General features: G+C 37.4%; 2 protein-coding genes across 2 annotated transcripts in view; both read right to left on the bottom strand.

Annotated features, from left to right (window-relative positions):
- LOC132113343 (adhesion G-protein coupled receptor G1-like) overlaps window positions 1-20,857 on the bottom strand; it is a 51,826-nt gene extending 30,969 nt beyond the window's left edge. Inside the window, exons 1-9 of the mRNA XM_059521140.1 lie at window positions 19,731-20,857; window positions 19,491-19,653; window positions 19,276-19,419; window positions 19,030-19,143; window positions 18,911-18,947; window positions 18,706-18,803; window positions 18,420-18,550; window positions 17,939-18,204; window positions 17,549-17,639 (exon numbers count right to left, since the gene is read on the bottom strand). Coding sequence (XP_059377123.1) covers window positions 17,549-17,639; window positions 17,939-18,204; window positions 18,420-18,550; window positions 18,706-18,803; window positions 18,911-18,947; window positions 19,030-19,143; window positions 19,276-19,419; window positions 19,491-19,653; window positions 19,731-20,857 — 2,171 coding nt within the window. The remainder of the gene's footprint in view (window positions 1-17,548; window positions 17,640-17,938; window positions 18,205-18,419; window positions 18,551-18,705; window positions 18,804-18,910; window positions 18,948-19,029; window positions 19,144-19,275; window positions 19,420-19,490; window positions 19,654-19,730) is intronic.
- On the bottom strand, window positions 73-3,283 carry LOC132113113 (uncharacterized). The gene is made up of 7 exons (XM_059520944.1): window positions 3,215-3,283; window positions 2,953-3,030; window positions 2,773-2,841; window positions 2,542-2,673; window positions 2,341-2,394; window positions 1,383-1,457; window positions 73-335 (listed from the first exon to the last, which is right to left on the bottom strand). The coding sequence occupies exons 1-7, from the start codon at window positions 3,276-3,278 to the stop codon at window positions 73-75; spliced, it is 735 nt and encodes a 244-aa protein (XP_059376927.1). The 5' UTR covers window positions 3,279-3,283.
- Window positions 20,858-26,866: the final 6,009 nt, after the last annotated feature.

Here is a 26,866-nt window from a genome sequence, read left to right as displayed (position 1 = left end):
ATGGATTGAATCACTTGGTGTTCCGTAATAAAGTTAAAGTTTTAGACTTGAAAACTATTGGTAACTGCACACTTACGAAGCCTTTGAAGGTTCAATATATCCAGCCTCGCCGTTTTGCTCGACAGTTTGTGAGTTTGTAAGATTGTAAGTTATCTCAGGTGGTTTGACAGTGAAAATTGGTTTTTCAATTGTCATATGTGATGTGAAACTGGTAGTTAGATTGTAAGATATAGTGTTTGACGATGGACTAATGGTGGTTGATCTTCCATCATGGCAGGTCACACAAATCCATTCACTCTCATTTAAATGCAGAATGTATCTGTTTCCTTCTTTACCTTCAATAGAAAAAGTAAATAATGAGCAAAATTTCTTGTAATTAATAACTGAAAAAATCTTAAAGATTAAAGTGCTTTAATGTATGTATGTTGGTTAACAATGTTCAAATATTTATTATTGACAGTCCAGTCATGTTGATTTTGTCTTGCTTTCAATAACTGTTCATTTAAAGCATTAAACAGTTTCAACTTATCGTGAATGAATCAGTCAGAATGCTTTCCAAAGCAACTACATTTTAACAAATACGTGTAAATGTGCCCCTGTTATGGATTTTTGAAAATTACCTTTCATGAAGTGTGTAACACAGCTCTAAGTGAATGAAAACATCCTGTAAATTTTTAAATCTTAAAGTGCACCGTATATAATGTTATTACCTCTCAAAAGAAAGAGTTGACTCTGAATCATTGAAACGAACTTTAGCATAGTGCCCGCACACAAAATGCTAATGAATTATTTTCCACTAGGTGACGCTTTTGAAGCAGAAAAATTGCCTCAGTAACACTGTACACAGAGCAACACTGAGCTCACATACGCTGCTTTGTCAGCCATTACAGGCATAATGAAATGGAAATGAAATTGACCAATCACCACAGATTAGCCTCCTAGCGGTCTAACCCTAACCCTAACCCATAGTCTGTCTCTCATATTGACGCTAGAGGGTGCCATATGGGTAGGATGTTGAAGAAAAGTCAAAAGGGTCAGTATATGACGCCTTGAGATGAGAATGCATTATAATAATCCATTGATTTAAATCCTTTTAAACACAGGATGATTGGGAAGACACAGGTGCGAGAAATGACTAATTAAAAGGGAACACAGCAAACATGGGGAGGAAACACAACGAATGAGTCTAGGGGCTTGACAAATATTACCCAATGTAGTGATTTTTCACTAAAGGAAAAAAACTGACTTCAGTTCACTTTTAAATTTATGTTACTAAATGTATTTTGATTCTGAGATCAAACCTTGATGGGTGTGAAACAGGTAACTGAAACAACTACTGAAAAGCAGTTTATAAATCTAGACTTAGTTTATAACAGACTTACCGCTGCATATGTCATTGTTATATAGGGCGTTTGTACATTTCTCTTCAGGATCAACAGCCTCAATGTTCTGACATCCTCAAGAGATTAAAACACAAAATTCAACATAATTATGAAATATATATATATATATTACACATGCCAAAGGGTTATGAGAATGCTTGTTTTTATTTTTGCTTGTTTTAAGCATCGTGCTTGTTTAAAGTTTAAATTCTGATAGCTTACTCTGAGGTAATGACTACATTTGCATGTGCACCAATAATGTGATTATTCTTTATTAAAAAAGTAAAGGCTCTTCCACCCCTCCTAAAAACACCTTGTTTAAACACGCCCCCACATGTCTACATCAGGACGTGGGAAAATTTGCATAACACCATCCAAATGTTCATGCAAAGAAAGAAGGCGTAACTTTATTGTTGCGGCCAACGCCACCACCATGTTGTGAAGACACTGTGTGTTTCATTGCGAAAGCAAAAATCAAAAAGAGGAAATCAGTGATTAAACTGTATTTACAACACTGTTCAGTTCAACCCAAATATTCAGATGTGTGAAGAGCATTTTATGGAGGACTGTTTCCTGATCCTAGGAGAAAAGACTACAATGTCTGCTGTTCTGACTCAAAGTCTGTAAGTACGTTTTCATATTTAAAGAATTTATCACTGACGCGAGTTTTGAGCAGTGTAGAGTAGCGCTTGTTGTTTGTAATTTCTCCGATCACAAATGCAGACATGGTTTTTCATGTTTATGTGGCGTGATGCAACGCAACACGTAAAAACATAGTGTAAGTCATTATAATCCATAATTGTGTCCCCACTGGATGCAAGGAGAAAATTGTTAGCCTGAATGCAATGTAAGTCGCTTTGGATAAAAGTGTCTGCTAAATGCATACATTTAATTTAATTTTAATTTAATATATTTTATATTCCAAGTGTTACCAAACAGGGGATAAATCTTATCTTACCAATTCTGGCGCTGATGCTCATTATACCATCCTGTGCCTGGCAAGTCTTAATTCCTGTAAAAGAGAAGAGATTAAACAAAATGCACTTTCTTGAGATCTCTTTACAGAGCTTACAGGACAATTCATATTCAGACTCCAATTAAACAACTGTGCTGTGACTGTAGGGGATGTCCTACACACACACACACACACAACACACACCTGATGAATTCTGGACTGAATAATTAGATCCATTTGGTAATATCCACAGTTTTATGCCTTGAATCATCTCGTTCATTATGATTTCATAATTCTTATCCTGTTTTATGCTGAGACTGTATGATCTGCACTGTCCTGAAACCACAGAAAACACTTACATTTGTAAAAAAAAATACCTTTTAAAGAGCTTTGGACTCAAGAATGGTTTATAAATAAAACATAAGTAGGTTATACCAAGAGTAGAGATATTTAGTTTAACAGTTCCTGTTGGTTCATGAGCGGTCAGACATGTCCATTTTATATCTAAAGGAAATAAGAAATTAACTCAGTGAGTTTGTCAGTCGTCTCAAATGTTCTCAGATGATAAATATGCTGTATTCACACAGTCATGTTAACAGTATATTTCACATCTACCTGGAATTGTTGAGTTACTTTGGTTCCAGAAACACTCATCTGACGAATTGACTTGGATTATCAGTTCATCTGAGCAGGCTGCACAAACACAACATTATTAAACTATTAGGTAATAATGTATAACATGGTATAACACTATATTAAATGTCAAAATTGATATGCCCACATTTACTTTCACACACACATATAATGTGCACCAAACAACATATTCATTGGCACATAATTCTTTTTGAGCTATAAATGAATTTTTAAAGCAACATACTTATCTGGCGTAAAACACAACAGATGATCATCAGCCACAGCAAATTCTGCTTTTGTCCAGACATAATTCCCAGAGACAGCGGCCTGATAGAAACACGAATGTTTATTTGATTAGATTTTTTTCTCAGAGTTGAGAGAGTTTGATGTGTCCACATATGAAGCTGTTTGATTATGAGCCGCAGCTCAGAGCCGCTGGACACTGACATACAGTTCATCTGAAAACATGCAAATCATATTTACATTTACTCATTTTAGCATTTTATGTTTATTTGCAATTTAACAGAATTTCAGTATCTGATAATATTCAGGTCCAGTTTATCAAGGCCTTGCTCACAGAGAACAATATAAATATAAAAAAACTTTTTACTATTTAACAATAGCAACAAAACAAAAGATTAGAAGATGCTATTGACAATTTAATTTGATTAATGGTTACCTGACTTGGTATAAATGCATAAAATGTCATGGTTTTATACTTTGTTAGTGTATTTGTGCACATTTCTCCCATTTCCATTCGCTTTGATATTTCATGACGCACTTAATTTATATATTTGTAAGTGTGACTCAAGTGAATAAATGATTTTGGAGTCAGTCTGTCATGATTAAAAAAATTAATTCAGTTAGAATCACATGAGAAATACTGGGAAATATAACAGATAATAATTAGCAACATAAAACAGATTGATTCACTGATTCTGACTGTGTGTGTGTGTGTGTGTGTGTGTGTGTGTGTGTGTGTGTGTGTGTGTGTGTGTGTGTGTGTGTGTGTGTGTTTCCTGTAACCAAATTTGTTTCACATCCGTGTTTGTGGATTTTAGTGGGATGCTTTATAAAATGACCATGCAAATGTCAGAATCCAAATGCTTGTCAACATTCATACTGATATGAAGATGCATTTCTTATTTTATTAAATTTTTTAAATAAGGTTCAGTGTTGTTTGAGTCTCTCTGACACACACATGATCACATATGGATGATTATAATGCTCAACAAATCAGATCATATCAGAGATTTGAAAGCACAATTCAATCCTTCTACAAGTTTTAGTAATGATCCACAGATATTTGTCATTTGTTTTAATTGACCCTTTTTAAAATCATAATTTTTATGTAAATACATCATTTTAATCTAAGAGAAAGAAGTCTAAGACAAAGAAAGCCTTCTGTCTTAAGTATGATAGATATGAATATTTTCTGCATCATTAATGCTGGATTGAGTGATGGTTGTGTTGGAGTCGGTGCTTTCTGGATCATCAGAGAACTGACCCGCGACATCATTGTGAATGTGGTAGTAATACAGGAAGAGGAAGAAACCTGGGGGGAAAAAAGGATCAAAGATACTTTTTTCAATTAATTTGAATACATATCAGATATCAGAACCCGTTTACAGCCCGACATTATTCGAATGTGCGCACGCACACAGCTCTTTTTCCTTAAGACTGAATCATTTATACATGTTTTAACAATTTATTTATGACTAAAGTAGGCTATAGGCCACTTGGAAGTTGGAACAAAGAAATAAAATAAGTCCTCTGTGACATTGTAACATCTCAGCACTCTAAATAGACATAGGCTCATTTAGCTTATAAATTAGCCAACGCACCAATAAAAACAAGTCTTTCTTTACAAATAAATTAAGATATATTCTAAATTAAGATGGGTATTTGGCAATAACGAAATTAAGACAATATAACCCAATGGCTCATTATTGTCTTTATAAACATGATCAAAACTTTTCTACACCTCAGACTTTGCTTTAGTTGCTGGTGCAACCAAAACGTAATCACCAGAGGCAAGCCTCCGTTACACCTACAGTACTCAGCATACATTTTCACATCTTTCTCGCCCTAATCGAAACACATCACAAAACACTGCTCATTTACCGCGCAAGACGAGCCCGCCCCGAGCATGTGTAAAATAACATAAATTGAGCCCGAACCCGTCAGGATCTACAGCTCTAGTTGTGTTTATAATCACTGCTTCATATCCTCTTATAGAAAAAATAACTACGATTATTGGAGCCGGACACACTGAAAACACACAGAGACAAGTGTTCTTAGAGTGAAAAATTAAAAAGACTAAACCTAAAAGGGTTCTTAGTGTGAACAAAACTAAACCTAAAACCATTAAAAAAATTAAAACTAATAGTATCTCAATGTGAACAGGTTCAGCTTTGGTTGAGCAATCAGTGGAAAGGGTTGTCTCATGATTAGATCCTGACCAATTTATCGTTTAGCAGATTTTATCGGCCGAGGAGAACTCAATTGTTTGCTACTGGTGAGTTCTCTTGTTCAGACAACAGCAGTCAACCAGTCAACCAGTGTTTTCATGGTAAGTTGCTAACTAGTTTGTAAAATACATAACTTATTATGAAGTAAAATAAACCATGACTCCATAACTTTCCATAACCTTTTCAATATAAGTCCAATATAACGTTAACCCCCGGCCGTTAAAACTACTATGTCACTCATGCATATCACATTGGTCACATCACATTTCCTAAATCAGCATAGTTTGTCGGTACAGTCAGTAATGTAGCAGATTGAAAGGTTTAATGCTAGGTGATTTAATGATATATTGTCCCCTACTTGGTGAGACGCAGTGCTATAAAATAAATAAACAATGTCCTTATGTTTTACTCTCACAATGAGCTAACCATACTCGTTTACTACATTAGTAGGATCCTTTGATTTCCGCAATGCAGAAAACGCAGACAGAATTGTGAAATCCAGTCATAAAAATGAAATTTACTGTCATATTTTTGATGGATAAATATTGTTTTTTAAACATGTCATTACATTTGGAAAAGCTGTGCTGCATAAACATGTCCCTGTTGTATCGGCAATAGCTTGTCCTACACAGATACCTGGATTATTTTCTTGAATCAAGTTATATATATTTTGTTTGTGTTTTAAAAGTTTTTTGTGTTTTAAAGTTATTTATAATAAATTAAGTGAAGTTTAGTGTTTAGTGCACTGATGTCAGACTCATTTTAGATAATAAAGTTTATTGTTAAGTTGTTAAATTCCCTGCCTCTGTTACATATCATATTAAGTGTTTGATCACCACATTTGAGTGATCATTACAAAAAAAAAGTGTTTATGTACATATATTATGTTTATTTATATACTTTAAGAAAATATACACACAAAGAATATCGGCCGATATATCGGTATCGTTTACAACCTAATATCGGTATCGGTTACCAAAAAACCTTTTTCGGTCGGGCTCTACTCATGCTACTCAACGCCCTTGTGTGGAAAATTACCTTTAAAGTTGTTTATCAATTTTCTACCAGTGAGCCAAAAAAAGTTAATTAAAAAATAAACAAAAAGAAAACAACCAAACGATACAAAATCCTCTATTATGTTCCTGAACAAGCAGGAGCGAACAAATCCAGTGATAAAACACCCTTTCAATGATGCGGTAAATGGATTTAAATATCTCGGTATCACTATCACCCCATCCATTAAAGATTTCATATTCTGCAACTATGATCCCATGATTTCTACAGTAAATGAATCCATGAATAGCTGGTCAACAATGCCAATTTCTCTTATAGGGCGTATAAATATAATCCAGATGAATATATTACCAAAGTTTTTATACCTATTTCAATCCATTCCTTTACCCCCGCCGCCACAGTTCTTTTCCAAAATGAAGCAACTATTTACTAAGTTTATTTGGAATAACAGGAGGTAAAGGTTGAGACTGTCACTTCTTTACCTGCCTTATGAGAGAGGAGGATTACAATTACCTAATTTACAATGGTACTTTTGGGCTGCTCAAATTAGAGCTGCAATGTACTGGTTTTCACCTGAACCTTACTTACCATGGGTGCAAATTGAAAGTATCTGTACTAAAGGCCAGCGACTTGACACTTATTTATACTCTGCATCTGTCAAAAAACTAAAGCGGCTCACTGATAACCCCTTTGTGAGAAACACAATTAATGTCTGGCACAATGTACAGTCATTTCGCGGTGAATCTACTTTGTTTTCAGGCTTTTCACCAATATGGGGGAATGATAACTTTTCTCCTGGAAAAAAAGACCAAGGTTTTAAAATGTGGGCAACTAAGGGCATCTGTAAAGTTATGGATCTATATAAGGAAAGTAAACTAGCTTCATTTGAGGAACTTAGAAATGATATGATATACCTCGGACGCACTTTTTCAAATATTTACAGTTAAGGAGTTTTGTTTATGCACAGACACATTCCTATATACAACCCCGCTTGTCCACGTTAGAAAACCTAGCTGTGAATAACTGTACTGGCAAGGGTCAGATATCTTTACTCTATAATACCCTGGTGAAAAACCATAAAGACTCTACTGAGCATAAGAAAACTCAATGGATAAATGACTTACAAACAGATATCTCAGAAGAGGACTGGATAGAGGTGTGCTCTAGAGCACAACTTTTAACAATAAATACCCATCTTAAATTGATTCAATATAATTGGATTATGAGGACTTATGTTACTCCCGAAAGACTGAATAAGATGAATCCTAATATTCCTGATATCTGTGTTAAATGTAATTTCGAAAAGGGCACCTTATTTCATTGTCTGTGGGACTGCTCAGAGATACGAAAGTTCTGGAATGAAGTTATAAAATGTATTTCTAAGATGACCTTAAATCCAGTGCCTGACAATCCTGCACTTTGTATTCTTAATTTGTATCCAAAGGACTGCATGTTAAACCGCAAAGAAAAGAAAATTACAGACTTATGTTTAGTCCAAGCTAGACGCTTGATTTCTCTCTGTTGGAAAGATGTCAAGAGCCCTTCTGTTGGTCGATGGCTGAAAAAACTATCATCATGCCTTATCCTTGAGAAGTTAACATACACAGTGAAAAAGAAATCAGCCGAATTCAGAGAGATTTGGAATCCCTTTCTTGCATTCTTGGAGAACTGTGAAGTCGAGGATACTCTGGAAACCTGAAGGAGATATGTCCCTAAAGTTGATACCTCCTAAGCTGTTTATGATTATATAATGTTGTTACCCAGTGTTTTTTTTTTTTTTTTTCGTTTCGTTTGGGGTGGGGGGAGTGGATTATTTTATAGTTTGACTGTTATATGTTTTTGTAAACTGTTAAAATTCAATAAATACATGTTTATAAAAAAAAAAAAAAAAAAAAAAAACAACCCATCAAAACGTACATGGACCAAACGAACGAGTTTGGTAGTGTGTGTGAAAGCTTTCCTAGTGTGTGAGAGACAGTATAGTGGTGTATGTGAGAGAGTAAAGTTTGAAATATGTCTATAATGTCTTCTCCTAGGATTACTCCATCAACAAAATCATTGAGATCTTGTCTTGATTACAAGATGTTGTGTAGTGTCACGAATCCATTTCACGTTAATGTCAGAATCAGTGTGAGTTTGGTTAACCAAGATGTAATTTATTGTTTAATTCACTTCATGTTGTTAGTAACAATGAATGGAATTATTTTATTTCTCTTTGTATATTTATATCAATATGGTACATGATTTCTATTTAAATCAATGTGATAAATGAGTTAGGTCAAAAGTAATCTAAAAGTAATCAAGTAGTCTGATTACATTACCTAAAATATGTAATGCAATGGATTACATTTCTAACTACAATTTTTTTTTTTTTTATCTGGAATCAGTAACGGACTACAGTTTGTATTTAATCTACCCAGCACTGAAAGTAATATAATTCTGCCTCATTTTGAAAGAAGCCACATCGAATCACAAAATGAAGTTATTTGAGTTATATAAGTGAGTTTGGAGTAAAAATATGCTGTTAAATGTATATTCTGTACGAGCGAGAAGAGATAGAAAAAGCACAGCTGGTATCAGTGCATCAATACTGCAAACAAGAGTCAGAAAAATCTTTATTTGTGACAACACTAACTCATGTGCAATATATTTTCTTTTAAAACTTACAATTGGGCTAGATGGTTTGGTAAATCATCTTTAAAGTTGTCCAAATTAAGTTCTTAGCAATGCATATTGCTAATCAAAAATTAAGTTTTGATTTATTTACGGTAGGAAATTTATTAATTTAATCAGTTAAATTCTCCTTCAAAGAAAAGAGCAAATTTTAATTACATGAATAAACTGGTTTTGTTGACAGGAACTTATTAATACATTCATAAATGAATTTACCGTTTCCATCCCAAGAATGGCAGGATGCCTTACTGACCTGCAAGAACATGTTTGATTTTTGATTTTCTTTTGACATCGTCTATTCATTATAACAAATTAGTTTTGCAACAAAACCTTAATTACCGGATCTTTCTGTTTAAAGAACATTTCAATATTAACAGTAAGGTTGGTGATATTGGCCTTCATCGCTATTCCATAAACCTCATTGTTCAAAACAGTCCGGTTTTTAGTTTGATTCTAAATGAGAAACCAAAAATAGAGCCTTGTTTAATCAAATATAACGTGATGTGAACACAGTTGATCAAGAAACACAGACTAAAGGAACAGTTCACCCAAAAATGTCTCATATGCTGGTTTCTTTATCACAAAAGCTGAGTCTTCAGCTCATTTCTTAACTTCATTTTAGCAGATAAACTTTATATTAACAGATAAAAGTTTCAAACAGATTTGTGTCACAATGGAATAGAGCTTCATGTAACTTTATTATTAATGTTATGTTTATAATATTGAATATAATATGATGATGACAGAATTGTAATTTTTGGGTGAACGTTTCCTTAAACATTCCTTAGAATGCAAAATCCCTAAAAAAAACATCAGAGAAACTTATTTCAAATAATTCAAATACATTTCAGATATGATTAAAGTCAGTTGCATGACTTAAACTGTGACTAAAAATAATCAAACTTTTGGTCAAATTAATCATATAACTCCTTTGACATATTTTTTTTTTCAATTGCTAACATCCTTTTGTCTGAAGGATGACTCTGAGCACAATTAGCACAACATCAGTTCGTTGTGACACAATTCATGTTGTTCTCACACAATATGCAGTCAATTAACATGTTTTCTAAAACGTTTTCATTTTCTTTTCAAACAAGTTCCCCCAAAACTAAAATCATGGATCTTTTTAGACTTGCTTATAAACACAGCATGTCAGAAATGAAGACCTGACGTTCCAAACCTTAAATATACTGTAGTATAAAACTTCTACTTCTGCTACAACAGCAGCTCAAAAGTACTGAACAAAAAGTCTACGGACTTGTAAACTTGTAAGATGGGTATCAGTTGAAGGTAAACTGAAGGCTAAATTGCAAAAAAACGATGGATTTTTATTTGATCTATTATATGCAGAAGTAATGGTGTTTTTGTAAAGCAATCAGCTAGTATTGTGACAGTCGCTGTGCTATGATTGACTATATGTTTCTGTTGGATAGAAATAGTGCTAATGTTTTGACCGAATGAATCGAATTTGAATCATGTTTGCTGTGTTTGGATAGAGTTAGTAAGGTATTCAGCATTTTGAAATGTAGAGTTTGTATTTATTAAACAAAACGTGGTTTTGGCCAGAAAATGAACTATTTGGCTAATTGTGTGATTTAGGTGTGTTAAGAGTTTACAAAACACTACTTCAAGTATTAGTACACGCTTGCTAGCAATTGAAAAAAAACCTGTAAAGTCTCTGTAATCCAGCACCTGTAATTAAACAGAATTTAATAAAAAGGCAATCAATAGACGTTCATAAACTCATGCATTTGTGACAGCAGAATAACTTACATTCCTGCGTTTCCAAAGCCACATTTTCCATTTTTATTCAATTTGATTCTGATATGCTAATATATATATGTATATATATATATACAGTACAGACCAAAAGTTTGGACACACCTTCTCATTCAAAGAGTTTTCTTTATTTTCATGACTATGAAAATTGTAGAGTCACACTGAAGGCATCAAAACTATGAATTAACACATGTGGAATTATATATGGAATTATATACATAACAAAAAAGTGTGAAACAACTGAAAATATGTCATATTGTAGGTTCTTCAAAGTAGCCACCTTTAGCTTTGATTACTGCTTTGCACACTCTTGGCATTCTCTTGATGAGCTTCAAGAGGTAGTCACCTGAAATGGTCTTCCAACAGTCTTGAAGGAGTTCCCCGAGAGATGCTTAGCACTTGTTGGCCCTTTTGCCTTCTGTCTGCGGTCCAGCTCACCCCTAAACCATCTGGATTGGGTTCAGGTCCGGTGACTGTGGAGGCCAGGTCATCTGGCGCAGCATCCCATCACTCTCCTTCTTGGTCAAATAGCCCTTGATGCCTTCAGTGTGACTCTACAATCTTCATAGTCATGAAAATAAAGAAAACTCTTTGAATGAGAAGGTGTGTCCAAACTTTTGGACTGTACTGTATATATCAATAAAACAATTATGAAATTAAATACTTAAACAAAAAAAATATAAAAGTTATCCAAAAGATTAATAAAAAACTAGTAGTGTCTCAGTGATACTAAAATCATATGATCTTATAGGAACAGCTCAAGAAAAGTTCTTGGGTGGGAGACCTCCTGGGGAAACTTGTTTGCTGCTGGATAGGTGTTAGTGAGGCCAGCAGGTGGCGCTCACCCTGTGCTCTGTGTGGGTCAACAAGCCTTTCGGATGAGACATTAAACCGAGGTCCTGACTCTCTGTGGTCATTAAGAATCCCAAGGCACTTCTTGTAAAGAGTTGGGGAGTATCCCTGGTGTCCTGGCCAAATTCCCTTCTCTGACCCTTGTCAGTCACAGCCTCCTAATGATCTCTCTCTCCTCTCCTCCTCCTGTAGCTGGTGTGTAGCTCTGGTGCTGGTGTATCATCAGGTGGATGCTGCTCTCTGGTGGTTGTTGAGGAGAGATCCCCTCATATGATTGAAAAGTGCTTTGAGTGTACAACCAGACACAATAAAGTGTGAAAGGAAAGGAAAAGACAATGACATGTGCCAAACATTATGGCAGAAGTGTTGGATATACTTATGGAAGCTTATAAGGCTATATCATTTATGTGTTTGTATTTATGCCAAATGTATTTAGGTTACTGTTTTTCATGCAAATATTATAGAAACCATATAGTTACATTGTAGTGAGGTGCTATGTGTGGTTTTACCTTTGTTTATCGTGATCTAACTGTGTACTATACTCTAGATGATCAATGGTTCATTTGAATAAAATTAATTAACATTTTACCCTATACACATGAGGTTTTTATAGATGTTAATGTATGACATGCCAAAACAAGATATTTTAAGGAAAAATACTGAAGAGTGTTTTACTTCATTTTAATCATATTCTGACGTAGACAACTATTTTATTATTATCAGTCTTTTGAATATAGTGCTTCAAATTTGTGAAATGTTCACCTGTGTAGTTTTAATCAGAAGAAGACATCTGCCTTTCAGCTTGAAAGAAACTAATATTTGGCATTAATCGTGATAATTATCAATATTGACTGACATGACAGATTGTGTTGCGATAATCGCTCATCCCAAGAACTGCAGAACATGTTAATTTGTATTTTGTTTTCACTGGTCATAGATAAATCATATCTTACCTGTCTGTGCAATTCTGGTACTGATGTTCATTATGTCATTATTTCTGTAAAAGGGAAAAGATGAAATGATTATAACAGATTAGTAAGTTTAACTAATCTAATATAGACTGTTTGGACCATGATCTGCTCTATTTCAGGAACTCATTACAGACTCTACAGGACAGTGAACATGCAGACTGCATTTAAAGAGCTTGTTTCCTACAATCGTGACATACAGTTCATTTGAAAACATGTAAATCATTTGTATTTGGGTATTTTGTATCTTGTTAAATTCCTGTAAAGTTTATCTAGTCAAATATTTATATTTAATGAAAGTAGAAACAGAATGCCAATGGTAGCATACCCTTTATTAAAGCCTATTAGACAATATTTATATTAATTAGCAACATTTATCAGATTCTTATAAACATTTTCACAGAAACAATGACCTAGTATGTTTCTTTACAATAAATGGAACTTGCTTTGTTATTGTGTCATCTAATGAATAATATTCACATATTTACATGATTTACTGAAGTTATTAGATAATTTAAGAGCACCTGAAAGTACATCATGATGATTTTTTTATTTGATTAGCTTCATGACAATCATTCAGGTATAATAGAGCATCTGTAGATGTAAAACACATTAAATAATGCAGAAAACATATGCTGATTCTGACAGTGTTTTGTATTTTTGTGTTTTTTATAAACACCCAATATGTACCAGATCCATGTGTGTGGATTTGATTAAGCTGCTTTATCAAATGAGCACGCAAATATATGAACGCAAAGGCATGTGGACACTTCTTTTATTGTTAAGATGTGAATTTGTTTAGTAAAAGAGGGTCAGTGTTGTTTGAGTTGCTCTTACATGCATGATCACACATAGAAGACAGAATGATGATTATAATGCTCAATAAATGAAAGTTATATCAGGTCATTTTATAATCAATCCTTCTACAATTATAGACATTTTCAGTAACTTTTTTTTCGAGTTATCTAATTAAAATGAACCTTTTAAGATAATAATTTTATGTGCATGGATCATTTTTAAAAAAAATTATTGTTCATAAGTGACTTATGTCTTTGTGTTGTATTTGTGCTCGATTTTGGTTAGAATACACAGTTCCCTTTCAGTCGGTCACTCTCGACGCCACGTCGGTGACTGACGAATATGGGATATCGCTTTCGATAGACCAATCTACTTCCAGTGTAAACTAAATGAGCCAATGCACATTGGCATGCAATTATTGCACCCAGCTGCCGCTGATCACTGCGTGAGTATAAGAAGGCAGCGGGTGCAATGCATTTCAGCTTTTCGCTTCGGAGCCGAGCGTTAGTATCGCTCTGCTCAACTGTGTCTGCTGTGAACTACGAGTTCAGCATGCTCTCGGAAGCTTCGTGTGTTGGCGAGACGGCGCTTCAGCGGCGGTCGTTCCTGTGTCGAGTGGATTGCACACTTCAGGCTGCACTACCCCTGTCGTGTTGCAAACGGCCAATTCCCCTGTGCGCCTCAGCACTAAAAGAGCATTTCCTAAAGAGCAAAAGGTCTGGGCGTCGAGCACGCTGAGATGGCTTTCATGGATGAGTCATGTTCTCACTGCAGAAAAATCACTCTCGAAGCTGCGAACCAGGCTCCGCTACCTTCAGGGGGGCGGAGTACCGTTGCTGCGGCTGCGATCTGGGGCTCGTTCTGGCGGCCGACAGATGAGAACCACTTCCGGCTGGGGGGCCACGTACGACGGGCATGCAGTCTCAGGGGTTTGGACGGGCCCGCAGCTGCAGTGGCACATCAATTGCCTAGATTTGTTAACAGCGCACCTTGCTTTGAACCGTCTCAAAGGTCTCTTACGAGGCAAGCATGTGCTGGTCCGAATGGACAACACTGCGACTGTTGCGTACATCAACCGACAAGGTGGTCTGCACTCTTGTCGCATGTCGCAACTCGCCTGCCACCTCCTCCTTTGGAATGAGAAGGTTCTGAGGTCACTTCGTGCAATTCACATTCCAGGCCTGCTCAGTCATACAGCCGACGAGCTGTCTCGAGCAATGCTCCCGGGAGAATGGCGACTCCATCCCCTGACGGTCCAGCTGATTTGGAGGTGGTTCAGAGCCGCTCAGGTAGACCTGTTTGCTTCTCCAGAGACCTCTCACTGCCAGTTGTTCTACTCCCTGACCGAGGGAACTCTCTGCACGGACGTACTGGCACACAGCTGGCAGCGCGACCTACGCAAGTATGCTTTTCCCCCAGTAAACCTTCTCGCACAGACACTGTGCAAAGTCCGGGAGGACGAGGAGCAAGTCTTGCTAGTAGCGCCGTATTGGCCCACATGGACCTGGTTCCCCGAACTAGTGCTCCTTGCGACAGCCCCTCCTTGGCCAATTCCTCTGACGAAGGATCTACTGACTCAGAGATGGGGCAACATTTGGAAGCCGCGTCCAGACCTTTGGAAACTCCATGTCTGGTCCCTGGACGGGACGCGAAGGTTCTAGGTGACCTACCCCAAGAGGTAGCGAACACCATCACTTCGGCAAGAGCACCGTCTATGAGACACGCTTACGCTTGGAATGGAACCTGTTCGTCGAGTGGTGTTCTTCTCACCGAGAAGACCCCGGAAGATGTCCGATTGTGGTCGTGCTGTCCTTTCTGCAGCAAGGGCTGGAGCGAAGGCGGTCTCCCTCCACCCTCAAAGTCCAGGTTGCTGCTATTGCTGAGTACCATGACCCCGTGAATAGGAAGTCTTTGGGTAAGCATGACCTCATCGTCAGGTTCCTTAGAGGGGCCAGGAGGTTAAATCCATCCCGGTCCCCCTGTATACCCTCTTGGGACCTGTCTCTAGTGCTTAAATCACTACAGCAGGGCCCATTTGAGCCTTTGCATTCAGTTAAGCTAAATTTTCTTTCATTGAAAACTCTGCTCCTGCTTGCACTGGCCTCCATCAAGAGGGTAGGGGACCTGCATGCATCGTGCCTAGAGTTCGGGCCGGATGACTCTCAGGTAATCCTGAGGCCCCGGCCTGGCTACATGCCCAAGGTTCCCACTACACCCTTCAAAGACCAAGTGGTGAACCTGCAAGCGCTGCCCTTGGAGGAGGCAGACCCAGCCCTGGCTGTGCTTTGTCCCGTCCGAGCATTAAGGTGCTACGTAGACCAGACACAAAGCTTCAGGACCTCAGACCAGCTCTTTGTCTGTTACGGAGGCCGGCAGAAGGGGAGTGCCGTCTCTAAGCAGAGGATGGCCCACTGGATTGTGGATGCCATAACCCTGGTTTATCAGGCTCAGGGTGTGCCCTGCCCGTTCAGGTTGCGAGCTCACTCAACTAGAAGTGATGCATCCTCCTGGGCACTGGCTCGTGGTGCCTCGCTGACAGATATTTGTAAAGCTGCGGGCTGGGAGACCCCTAACACGTTCGCTAGGTTCTATAGCCTTCGTGTAGAGCCGGTATCCTCCTGTGTTCTCCCCTCAAAAAAACAATGAAGAGACTCATTGGGGTGTGTTCCTCGCTTGGTCTTAGCTGTGTTCCAGGTTCCTGAATGGGCTGCTCATTTACACTAGCTCGCTTTGCAATAGGTTAAAGACAAATTTCAAGCATGGTTGATGCAAACGTGATGAAAACGTATGTTTTATAAGCTTCATCACAATCACATGAGACATACTGAGATATGAGATATGTCTGTAGTTATAAACTGTTAAATAATGCACAGATCACTAGCTGATTCTTATTTTGTTTGTGTGTTGTGTTTCCAGTAACCATGTTTCACATCCATGCATGGATTTTTAAAACCCAGCGCGTGGGTCTTTATAAAATGACCCTGCAAATTTCAGAATACAAAAGTGCATTGACAATCATAAAGAAGTAAATTTGTTTTCTAAATAAGGTTCAGTGTTATTTAAGTTGCTCTGACGCACATGATTCCGTGCTCAGTAAATCTAACAGTAATATCAGATTAGTCCACAAAAATACCTTTTTAGGGCCATTATTTTATGTACATGCCTTATTTTAAACAATTCTTTCTTGTTCATAATTGACATTTGTCTCTGTGTTGTTTTCAAGCTTTATTTCGGTTACACAGTTTCCCATTAAACAACAACTGTACAGATCAGTTTAAGAAATCAGTCTAAGAAAGTCTGAGACAAAGAAAGCCTTCTGTCCTAACTATGCACAACTTTACATTAACATTATTATTTTCCGAAGCATGACTGCTAGATTAAACAATGGAGTCGGTGCTTTCTGGATCATCTGAGAAATGACCCGCAATGTCTTTGTGTATGTTGTAGTAATACAGGAAGAGAAAAAACCCTGAAAAAAGAATGAGAGAAGCTTATTTCAACTAATTAAAATACATTTCAGTTATAAGATAAAAAATAAAACTAACAAATAATATTTGAAAAATAATTAATGAATTAATTCAGATAATTTGATTGTAATCTGTAGGACAAACAGAAGTGTTCTACTGAACCAGATGTAATGATGCATGTGATAGTTTCTCACCCTGAAATGAGTTCAGCACAGTGAATATGTAATATGAGGGAATGAGCATCGGTCCATAACTGAAGAACGCCACAGACCACGTCAGACCGAAGAGCAGGAACAAGCTCAACACCATCATCAGATGCTTTCTGAACGTCTTTCTCTTGTCTTCAGTCGATCTTATGATTCTGGACTGAATGATTTTAGTGACGATCATGATGAAGATTCCTGTCGTGAAGATGAAAACTAAAGCGTAGTAGCCGATGTTCACTATGTAGTGAATATAAGGATTTGTAATCCAGCACCTGTAATTAAACAGAATAAAGTAAGATAGTCTGTAGACATTCAGAAATGTATTCATTTGTGACATCAGAACATCTTACATTCGTGTAATTTTTCCAGACATTGCGTTCTGGATCACTGTTTCATATCCTCCTACAGAAACGATAACTACGACTATTGGAGCTGGACACACTAAAAAACACACAGAAAACACAATAGTCATATTTGTAGTTCCATTACAACTGTGTACATAGTTGTCATTGTTAAAGGGACAGTTCACCCAAAAATGTAAATTTGATGTTCAGTTCAAATTCAATCAAAATCAGTTCAAAATCAGAGGTAAAAAACTAAATAAATAATGTTCAATGTATCAATGTATCATCACGATCCACAGGGTTTAATTTGATTTTGTTTGTGTATGGTTTTTTCTTTGACTCTCGTGTTTCCCATAACTTACATTTTGTGACTGACAGACTGCAACCACAACTCACCCCAGCCCAACACGGTGATCTTCCTCATGTAGTTTGTGATGGTGACGTTCTGTCTGATGAGCCATAAGTACATATGAAGAGCTTGAATGAAGAACCAGGTGAATGAGGCCAGCATGGAGTAATGCAGGAGCAGCGCTATGAAGACACACGCAGCGTTGTCTCCTGTGTTAGCGACGCTCTCGTTTGACAAAAACGAGCCATTCAGTAGAAACAAAGCCACAAACATGTTCATCAGGATCTTCGTGGCCTGATTTGATTGTGCTTTCCTTTTAAAACACAAAAACAGCTATTCTTATAACAAGAACTTTATTACTTTACAGCTTTGATCTCATCACTTTACTCATCACTTTAATTCAATGCATTGCTGTTTCTTTGTAAATGCACTAGCAATTTCTGAGTGAAAACGGTTTCTTAGTGTATTATTAGTGATTATTGTTTACTAAACAGCACTAAACATATGATATGTTTTAAGATACTCTACCGTAGCAGGAAATGCATCAACAAAGCGACTGCCATAAAAAACATGGAGATGCCGCAGCCGATAGAAGAAATTAAAGTTAGCGATTCCAGATGCAGAGCTGTGATGTTTGCATTTGACTGAGACTGAGGGATCTAAGAAAACAGATCCACAGGAGAAATTTTTTAACCATTTTTTCTCATCGTTTACATGTTCTCGAGCATGTACGTAGAAAGGGACTAAAAGAATGATATTGATTTAATGGAATCTTTTAAATGAAACATGAATTACAAAAGCATAAGTTTCTCACCATCAGCACTGCAAAGAAGGTCAGGTGTGAGCAGGAGCACTTTATGGTGTCTTTGTTGATTTCTGTTTTACAGCCAAATGTTGTCCAATTAAGTTTTCCTTCAAAGAAAAGAGAGCAATAAATGAAATTTATTATAAAAAAAAAAAAACTGATTGAGCAGGGTTTGTCGATAGGAACTGATCAGCACAGCCATAAATGAATGTACCTTTGCCATCCCAAGAAACACAGGATGCCTTATCGGTCTGTAAAAACACATTCAGTTTAATTTTGATTTCACATTGTCTAATTATTCTAACAAAAGTTCAACAACAAAAGGTTCATTACCAGATCTTTATGTTTAAAGAATATGTCTATATTGTCGGTAAGGTTGGAGATTTTGGCCCTCATCGTTATTCCATAAACCTCATTGTTCAAAACAGTGTAATTTTCAGTTTGATTCTAAATCAGAAACCAAGAGAGCAGTCATGAATCCGATATAAATGTGTGCGAACTGATCGAGAAACATTTGTACAAAAGTAGATTTATTAAGAATCTTTCCATAGAAGGCAAACATTTGGAAGCATGCAGTACCATATATCTCAAGTTTTGGAACCGTAGAACTCCAACAAATGCAGTTCCATTGTTTTCAAGACGTGATTTATCAAAAGCCTCCTTGGAAATTTTTATTGACCAGGAACAGTTAATAAGTGACAGGTCACTTTGACTCTCAACAAACTGTGAAAAGAAGAATTTCCATTATAACTGATGAATCATACATTTTAATGCATCTTAGGTATTAGGTTTACCGTGACATCAGCTGAAGAGTAGCATATGTTCATGTCTTTGGTTTTTGTATTTTTGGCTTGTACATAATGAAAACCAACACCATTCTCCTTGACAATCATTGCATAGCTTTTATTGCCTTTTTCCAATTCTTTCATTTTATTCTCCAGATTTTCTAAGTCTTCTCTGTAAAATGGATTGGATTACTTGGTATTCTGTAACAGAGTTTTAAACTTGATTTCCACTGGTAACTGCACACTTACGATGCCTTTGATGGATCAGTGTATCCATGAGTTATCATATGTGACATGAATCTGGTAGTTGGAATAGGAGTTGTATTTGATGTGAAATTATTAGTTGGATTGCGAGTTGTCATATGTGACATGAAACTGGTAGTTGACTTGATAATTGTTGTATGTAATGGGAAACTTTTAGTTGACTCGGAAGTTGTCGTATATGATGTAAAGCTTGTAGTTTGATTGTAAGTTGTCCTATACAATGTAAACCAGGTAGTTAGATTGTGCGCTGCTGTATAGGATGTAAAACTGGTAGTTGGGTTGGGAGTTATTGCATGTGATGTGAAATTAGTAGTTGGCTTGAGAATTGTTGTATGTAATGGGAAACTTGTAGCCTTATTGTGAGTTGATGTTTGTAATGTGACCCTGGTAGTTACATCAGGAGTTGCTGTATATGACGCAAAACTAGTAGTTAGCACGGGAGTTGACATACCTGCCACAAAACTGGTAGTTAAGTTGGGAGTTGCTTTATCTGGTGTGAAGCTGGTAGTTGGGTTGGGAGTTGTTGTATATGGTGATAAATTGGTAGTTTGCTCAGGAGTTGTATTATCTGATGTGAAACTGGAAGTTGATTCGGGAGTTGTCGAATATGATGCAAAACTGGAAGTTGGCACAGGAGTCGTTGTATCTGGGGCAAAACTGGTAGTTCGCTTAGGAGTTGTTTTATCTGGTGCAAAACTGGTAGTTGGGTTGGGAGTTGTTGTATCTGGTGCTAAACTGTTAGTTAGCTTGGGAGTTGTTTTATCTGATGCAAAGCTGGTAGATGGGTTGGGAGTTGTTTTATCTGATGCTAAACTGTTAGTTAGCTTGGAAGTTGTTTTATCTGATGCAAAGCTGGTAGATGGGTTGGGAGTTTTTGTATCTGATGCTAAACTGATAGTTAGCTTGGGAGTTGTTTTATCTGATGCAAAGCTGGTAGATGGGTTGGGAGTTGTTTTATCTGATGCTAAACTGTTAGTTAGCTTGGAAGTTGTTTTATCTGATGCAAAGCTGGTAGATGGGTTGGGAGTTTTTGTATCTGATGCTAAACTGATAGTTAGCTTGGGAGTTGTTTTATCTGATGCAAAGCTGGTAGATGGTTTGGAAGTTTTCATATATGAGGCAAAACTGGTATTTGGGTTGGAAGTTGTCTTATCTAATGCGAAACTAGTAATTAACACATGATTTGACGTACCTGACGCAACACTTGTAGTTACATTGGTAGGTGTTTTATCTGATGCAAAGCTGGTTGTTGGGTTGGGAGTTGTTGTTTCTGGTGCTAAACTGTTAGTTAGCTTGGGAGTTGTTTTATCTGATGCGAAGCTGGTAGATGGTTTGGAAGTTTTCATATATGAGGCAAAACTGGTATTTGGGTTGGAAGTTGTCTTATCTAATGCGAAACTAGTAATTAACACATGATTTGACGTACCTGACGCAAAACTTGTAGTTACGTTGGGAGGTGCTTTATCTGATGCCAAGCTTGTTGTTTGGTTGGGAGTTGTTGTATCTGATGATAAACTAGTAGTTGACTCGGGAGTTGTATTATCTGATGCGAAACTGGAAGTTGATTCGGGAGTTGTCGTATGTGATTCAAAACTGGTAGTTGGCATGGGAGTTGTTGTTTTTGGCACAAAACTGGTATTTGGGTTGGGAGTTGTAGTATCTGGTGCTAAATTGATAGCTGGCTTGGGAGTTGTTTTATCTGATAAGAAACTGGTAGATGGGTTGGGAGTTGTCGTATATGAAGGAAAACTGGTAATTGGATCAGGAGTTGTCGTATATGGAACTAAAGTGGTAGTTGAATCTGAAGATGTTTTATTTTGTGCGAACCTGGTAGTTGGGTTTGGAGTTGTCTTATTTGATGCAAAATTGGTTTGCTCAGGAGTTGTTTTATCTGTCGCAAAACTGGTAGTTGGGTTGGGAGTTGTCGTTTTTGGTGCTACACTGATAGTTGGCTCAGGAGTTGTTTTACCTGATGTGTAACTGGTAGATGGTTTGGAAGTTGTCATAAATGTTGCAAAACTGATGGTTGATTGAGGAGTTGTGGTATCTAATTTGAAACTAGTAGTTAGCATGGGAGTTGACATACCTGCCGCAAAACTAGTAGTTAAGTTGGGAGTTGCTTTATCTGTTGTGAAGCTGGTAGTTGGGTTAGGAGTTGTTGTATCTTGTGATAAATTGGTAGTTTGCTCAGGAGTTGTAATATTTGATAGGAAATGGGAAGTTGATTTGGGAGTTGTCGAATATGATGCAAAACTAGAAGTTGGCACAGGAGTAGTTGTATCTGGTGCAAAACTGGTAATTGGTTTGGGAGTTGTTGTTTCTGGTGCTAAACTGATAGTTAGCTTGGGAGTTGTTTTATCTGATGCAAAACTGGTAGTTAACACATGATTTGACGTCCCTGACACAAAACTTGTAGTTAAGTTGGGAGTTGCTTTATCTGGTGCAAAGCTGGTAGTTCGGTTGGGAGTTGTAGTATCCGATGATAAACTGGAAGTTGATTCGGGAGTTGTTGTATGTGATTCAAAACTGGTAGTTGGCATAGGAGTTGTTGTATCTGGCTCAAAACTGGTAGTTCGCTCAAATGTAGTTTTATCTGCCACAAAGCTGGTAGTTGGTATGGGAGTTGTATTATCTGATACGAAACTGGAAGGTAATTTGGGAGTTATTGTATATGATGAAAAACTAGTAGTTCGCTCAGGAGTTTTTTTATCTGGTGCGAAGCTGGTAGTTGGGTTTGTAGTTGCTGTATATGGCGCTAAATTGGTAGTTTGCTCTGAAGATGTTTTATCTTGTGCATAGCTGGTAGTTGCCTTGTGAGTTGTCGTATCTGGTGATAAACTGGTAGTTGGGTTGGGAGTTGTATTATCTGATGCGAAACTGGAAGTTAAATTAGGAGTTGTCATATATGAAGCAAAACTGGTAGTTCGTTCAGGAGTTGTTTTATCTGGCACAAAACTGGTATTTGGGTTGGGAGTTGTTTTATCTGATGTGAAACTAGTAAATGGGTTGGAAGTTGTCATATATGATGCAAAACTGGTAGTTAACAGTGGAGTTGTTGTAGCTGCAGCAAAACTGGTAGTTAAGTTGGGAGTTGTTTTAACTGGTGCAAAGCTGGTAGTTGGGTAGTGAGTTGATTTGTCTGGTGCGAAACTGATATTTGAGTCAGGAATTGCCGTATATGATGCAATACTAGTAGTTGGGTCAGGAGTTGTCGTATTTGATGCTAAACTGATAGTTGGCTCAGAAGTTGTTTTATCTGATGTGAAACTAGTAAATGGGTTGGAAGTTATCATATATGATGCAAAACTGGTAGTTAACAATGGAGTTGTTGTAGCTGCAGCAAAACTGGTAGTTAAGTTGGGAGTTGTCTTAACTGGTGCAAAGCTGGTAGTTGGATAGTGAGATGTTTTGTCTGGTGCGAAACTGATATTTGAGTCAGGAGTTGCCGTATAAGATGTAAAACTGGTAGTTGGATTGTTAGATGTAATGTGTGACAGTGGTGTAATGGTGGTTGATCTTCCAGCAGCACAGGTCACGCACATCCATTTGCCCCCTTTAAAATGCAGAACATATTTGCTTCCTTCTTTCCCTTCAACAAAGAAATAAACAATGGATGAATTTTATAGCAGTTGTGCCATAATTTAAACTTATATGGTATGTTACCTGATATATAATATATATGTTGGTTATTTATCAACCAAGCAACATTGTAATTTCAACATTATAGATGCATGCTCATCAGTTCACACATTTATTATTGATAGAGTCCAATCATATTATTGGCATAATTTAAAGCAATACACAGTGTCAACTTATCATGAATGAATTATTCAGCTTGATTTTCAAAGGAAGTACAAGTTAAAAGCTTAGAATTAACCCAACATATTTTTTTTTTTATTAGAGAAAAAATATATTATGTGTTTACATTGTACTTTATTTGATTAAACTTTAATTTGAATGTAACAGTCAATGGAAACAACTGAAAAGCTATTTATACAATTTAAAACGGACTTACCACTGCATGCACTTTTGTCATATACTGCGTTTCTACATATCTCTCCAGGATCAACAGGCTCAATGTTTAGTTCGACATTCATGTGAAAATTATATATGTTATTATCTGATTGACATGAAATTAACTAAATGAGTTTCAGTCATCACAAGTGCTCTCAGATAATTAATATGAAGTATTCACACAGCCATGTTAGCAGAATATTTCACATCTACCTGGATATGGTGAGCTACTCCTGTTAAAAAAATATTCATCTGTCAAACTGACTTGGATGTTGATTTGGAGCATATTTTCTGAGCTGTCTGCACAAACAAAAACAACATTTGACTTAATCATGTAGCAATGTATGACATTATATTAAGCTCTATGTCACAATTTAGATGCCCACAGCCACAACTTTTTTTTTTGCTAAAACTTAAATTTGTTAATTGTCTAAGTTTCACCAAACAACAAGTTCATTAGCATATATTTGATGATGAATCCATTTTTCAAGGTAACATACTTATCTGGCACGTAGAACAAAAGACAATCATCAACCACAGCAAATGTTTCTTTTGTCGAGACATAATTCCCGGAGACAGCAGCCTGTTTGAGACACACACTAGCTTTGTCATCTACAGGCTTTGCAGATAAATCTTCAATACACTTCTCATAACATTCTTAAGACAAAGTCCACAGTCCAAGAGTTGAGAGAGTTTGATCTGTCCACACATAAAGCTGTTTGATTATGAGCTTCAGCATAGTTGTGACACGCAGTTCATTTGAAAACATGCAAATTATGTTTATATAGGCTTTAACTGAGAATTGCAGTATCCGTTTTCATTCAGGTCCAGTTTATCAAGTTGTTTTTGTTCACAGAGAGCAATACAAATGAGCTGAACTCAAAGTTCTTAGACTTTTTCTATGTACACAAAATGCATATTTCTCTCAAATATTGTTCACAAATCTGTCTAAATCTGTGTTAGTGAGCACTTCTCCTTTGCTGAGATAATTCATCCACCTACCAGGTGTGGCATATCAAGATGCTGATTAGACAGCATGATTATTGTACAGGTGTGCCTTAGGCTGGCCACAATAAAAGGCCACTCTAAAATGAAGTTTTATCACACAGCACAATGCCACAGATGTTGCAAGTTTTGAGTGAGAGTGCAACAGAGCGGTTGCTGGTGAATTGAATGTTCATTTCTCTACCATAAGCCATCTCCAAAAGTGTTTCAGAAAATTTGGCAGTACATCCAACTGGCCTCACAACCGCAGACCATGTGTAACCACACCAGCCAAGGACCTCCACATACAGCATCTTCACCTCCAAGTTCATCTGAGACCAGCCACCCAGACACCTGCTGCAACAATCGGTTTGCATAATCAGAGAATTTCTGCACAAACTGTTAGAAACCGTCTCAGGGATGCACATCTGCATGCTCGTCGTCCTCATCAGGGTCTCTACCTGACTGCAGTTCATCATCTTAACCAACTTGATTGGGCAAATGCTCACATTCGATGGTGTCTGGCACTTTGGAGAGGTGTTCTCTTCACGGATGAATCCCGGTTTTCACTGTACAGGGCAGATGGCAGACAGCGTGTGTAACGGAGGCCAGCGAGTAGTGCTGTGCAGGTAAACCTCACTCCCCGATCTCAAGAGACGCACTAGCGACAGATGCTAATGGCTGTAGCCATTTAGCCTCCTTGTTAGTGCGTCCGCCTCCCATACCGGAGACCCGGGTTCAAGATTTTCAAGATTTCAAGAGTTTTATTTGTCACATACCAAATTATATATAGCATACATAACCAGCAGTGAAATGTGAGTCAGGTCCGCTCCATGGACAGTGCAATTATTAAAGAAAACAACACAGATATGTTATAGGGAAATATACATAAATATAGCTATGTAAGAATGAAATAAAAGTAAACAATAAAAATATAAGAATAAAATATAAAAAAGATGTATATTGTAGAATTAAATAGAACGCAAAATAATGTGCATGAATGTAAACTGAAGTCTTAAATATTAAGATGTACAGGGATGTACAATGTGCATATGCATTTTACTGTGGTCTTAAATATAAGATACACAGGAATGTACAAGAATCAAATGTGCAAACATGGTGACACTGTCAGTGTGTCTATGTGAGGTAGTGAATAAAATGGAAAAGATAAAGTGAACATTAAGTGGAGGCATGAGGATGTTAAGGGGCTGGTTAAGAGTTTAGGAGCCTGATGGCCTGGGGGAAGAAACTCCTCCTGAGTCTCTCGGTTTTTGCCATCAGGCAACGGTAGCGCTTACCAGATGGCAGCAAAGTGAAAATATGGTTACTAGGGTGGATGGAGTCCTTGATGATTTTAGAAACTCTACTTTTGCAGCGTTTGAGGTAGATGTCCTGTAGAGAGGGGAGAGCAGACCCTGAGATGCGCTCAGCTAAGCGCACAACTCTCTGCAGTGCTTTGCAGTCATGACTGGAGCTGTTCCCATACCACACTGAGATGCACTGAGTCAATACACTTTCTATAGCCCCAGAATAGAAAGTTTTCAGGATTGCTGGTGAGACCCTGAATTTCCTCAGCTGTCGCAGATGGTACAGTCTTTTCCTGGCTTTATTAACCTGAGTTTGAATGTGAGTAGTCCAAGTGAGGTCCTCGGAGATGTTTACACCAAGGTACTTGAAGCTGCTCACCCTCTCCACAGGGGTCCCTCCGATCATAAGAGGAGTATAGGGCTGCTGCTGTTTCTTCCTGAAGTCCACAATCAGCTCTTTAGTTTTGCTCACATTCAGAAAGAGACAGTTGTCCTGGCACCATGATGTTAATTTCTCTACCTCATCCAAGTATGCGGTCTCATTATTGTTGTGAATGAGGCCCAGAACCACAGTATCATCAGCAAATTTGATTATAGATGTGGAGCTGTGCGAAGACACGCAGTCATGTGTGTAGAGAGAGTAGAGCAGGGGACTCAGGACACAGCCCTGAGGGGCTCCTATGTTCAGGGTGATGGAGCTGGAGGTGTACTGGCCTACTTTCACCACTTGAGGTCTGCCGGTGAGGAAATCAAGAATCCAGTTGCAGAGTGAAGAATTCAGGCCGAGGTCTATGAGTTTAGAAGCTAGCTTTAAGG

Source organism: Carassius carassius, chromosome 32 (genome assembly GCF_963082965.1).
Source record: "Carassius carassius chromosome 32, fCarCar2.1, whole genome shotgun sequence".
In the NCBI taxonomy this organism is placed as follows: Eukaryota; Metazoa; Chordata; class Actinopteri; order Cypriniformes; family Cyprinidae; genus Carassius; species Carassius carassius.
Note: the sequence above shows the minus strand (reverse complement) of the source record. Positions and strands in the feature narration are given on the sequence as shown.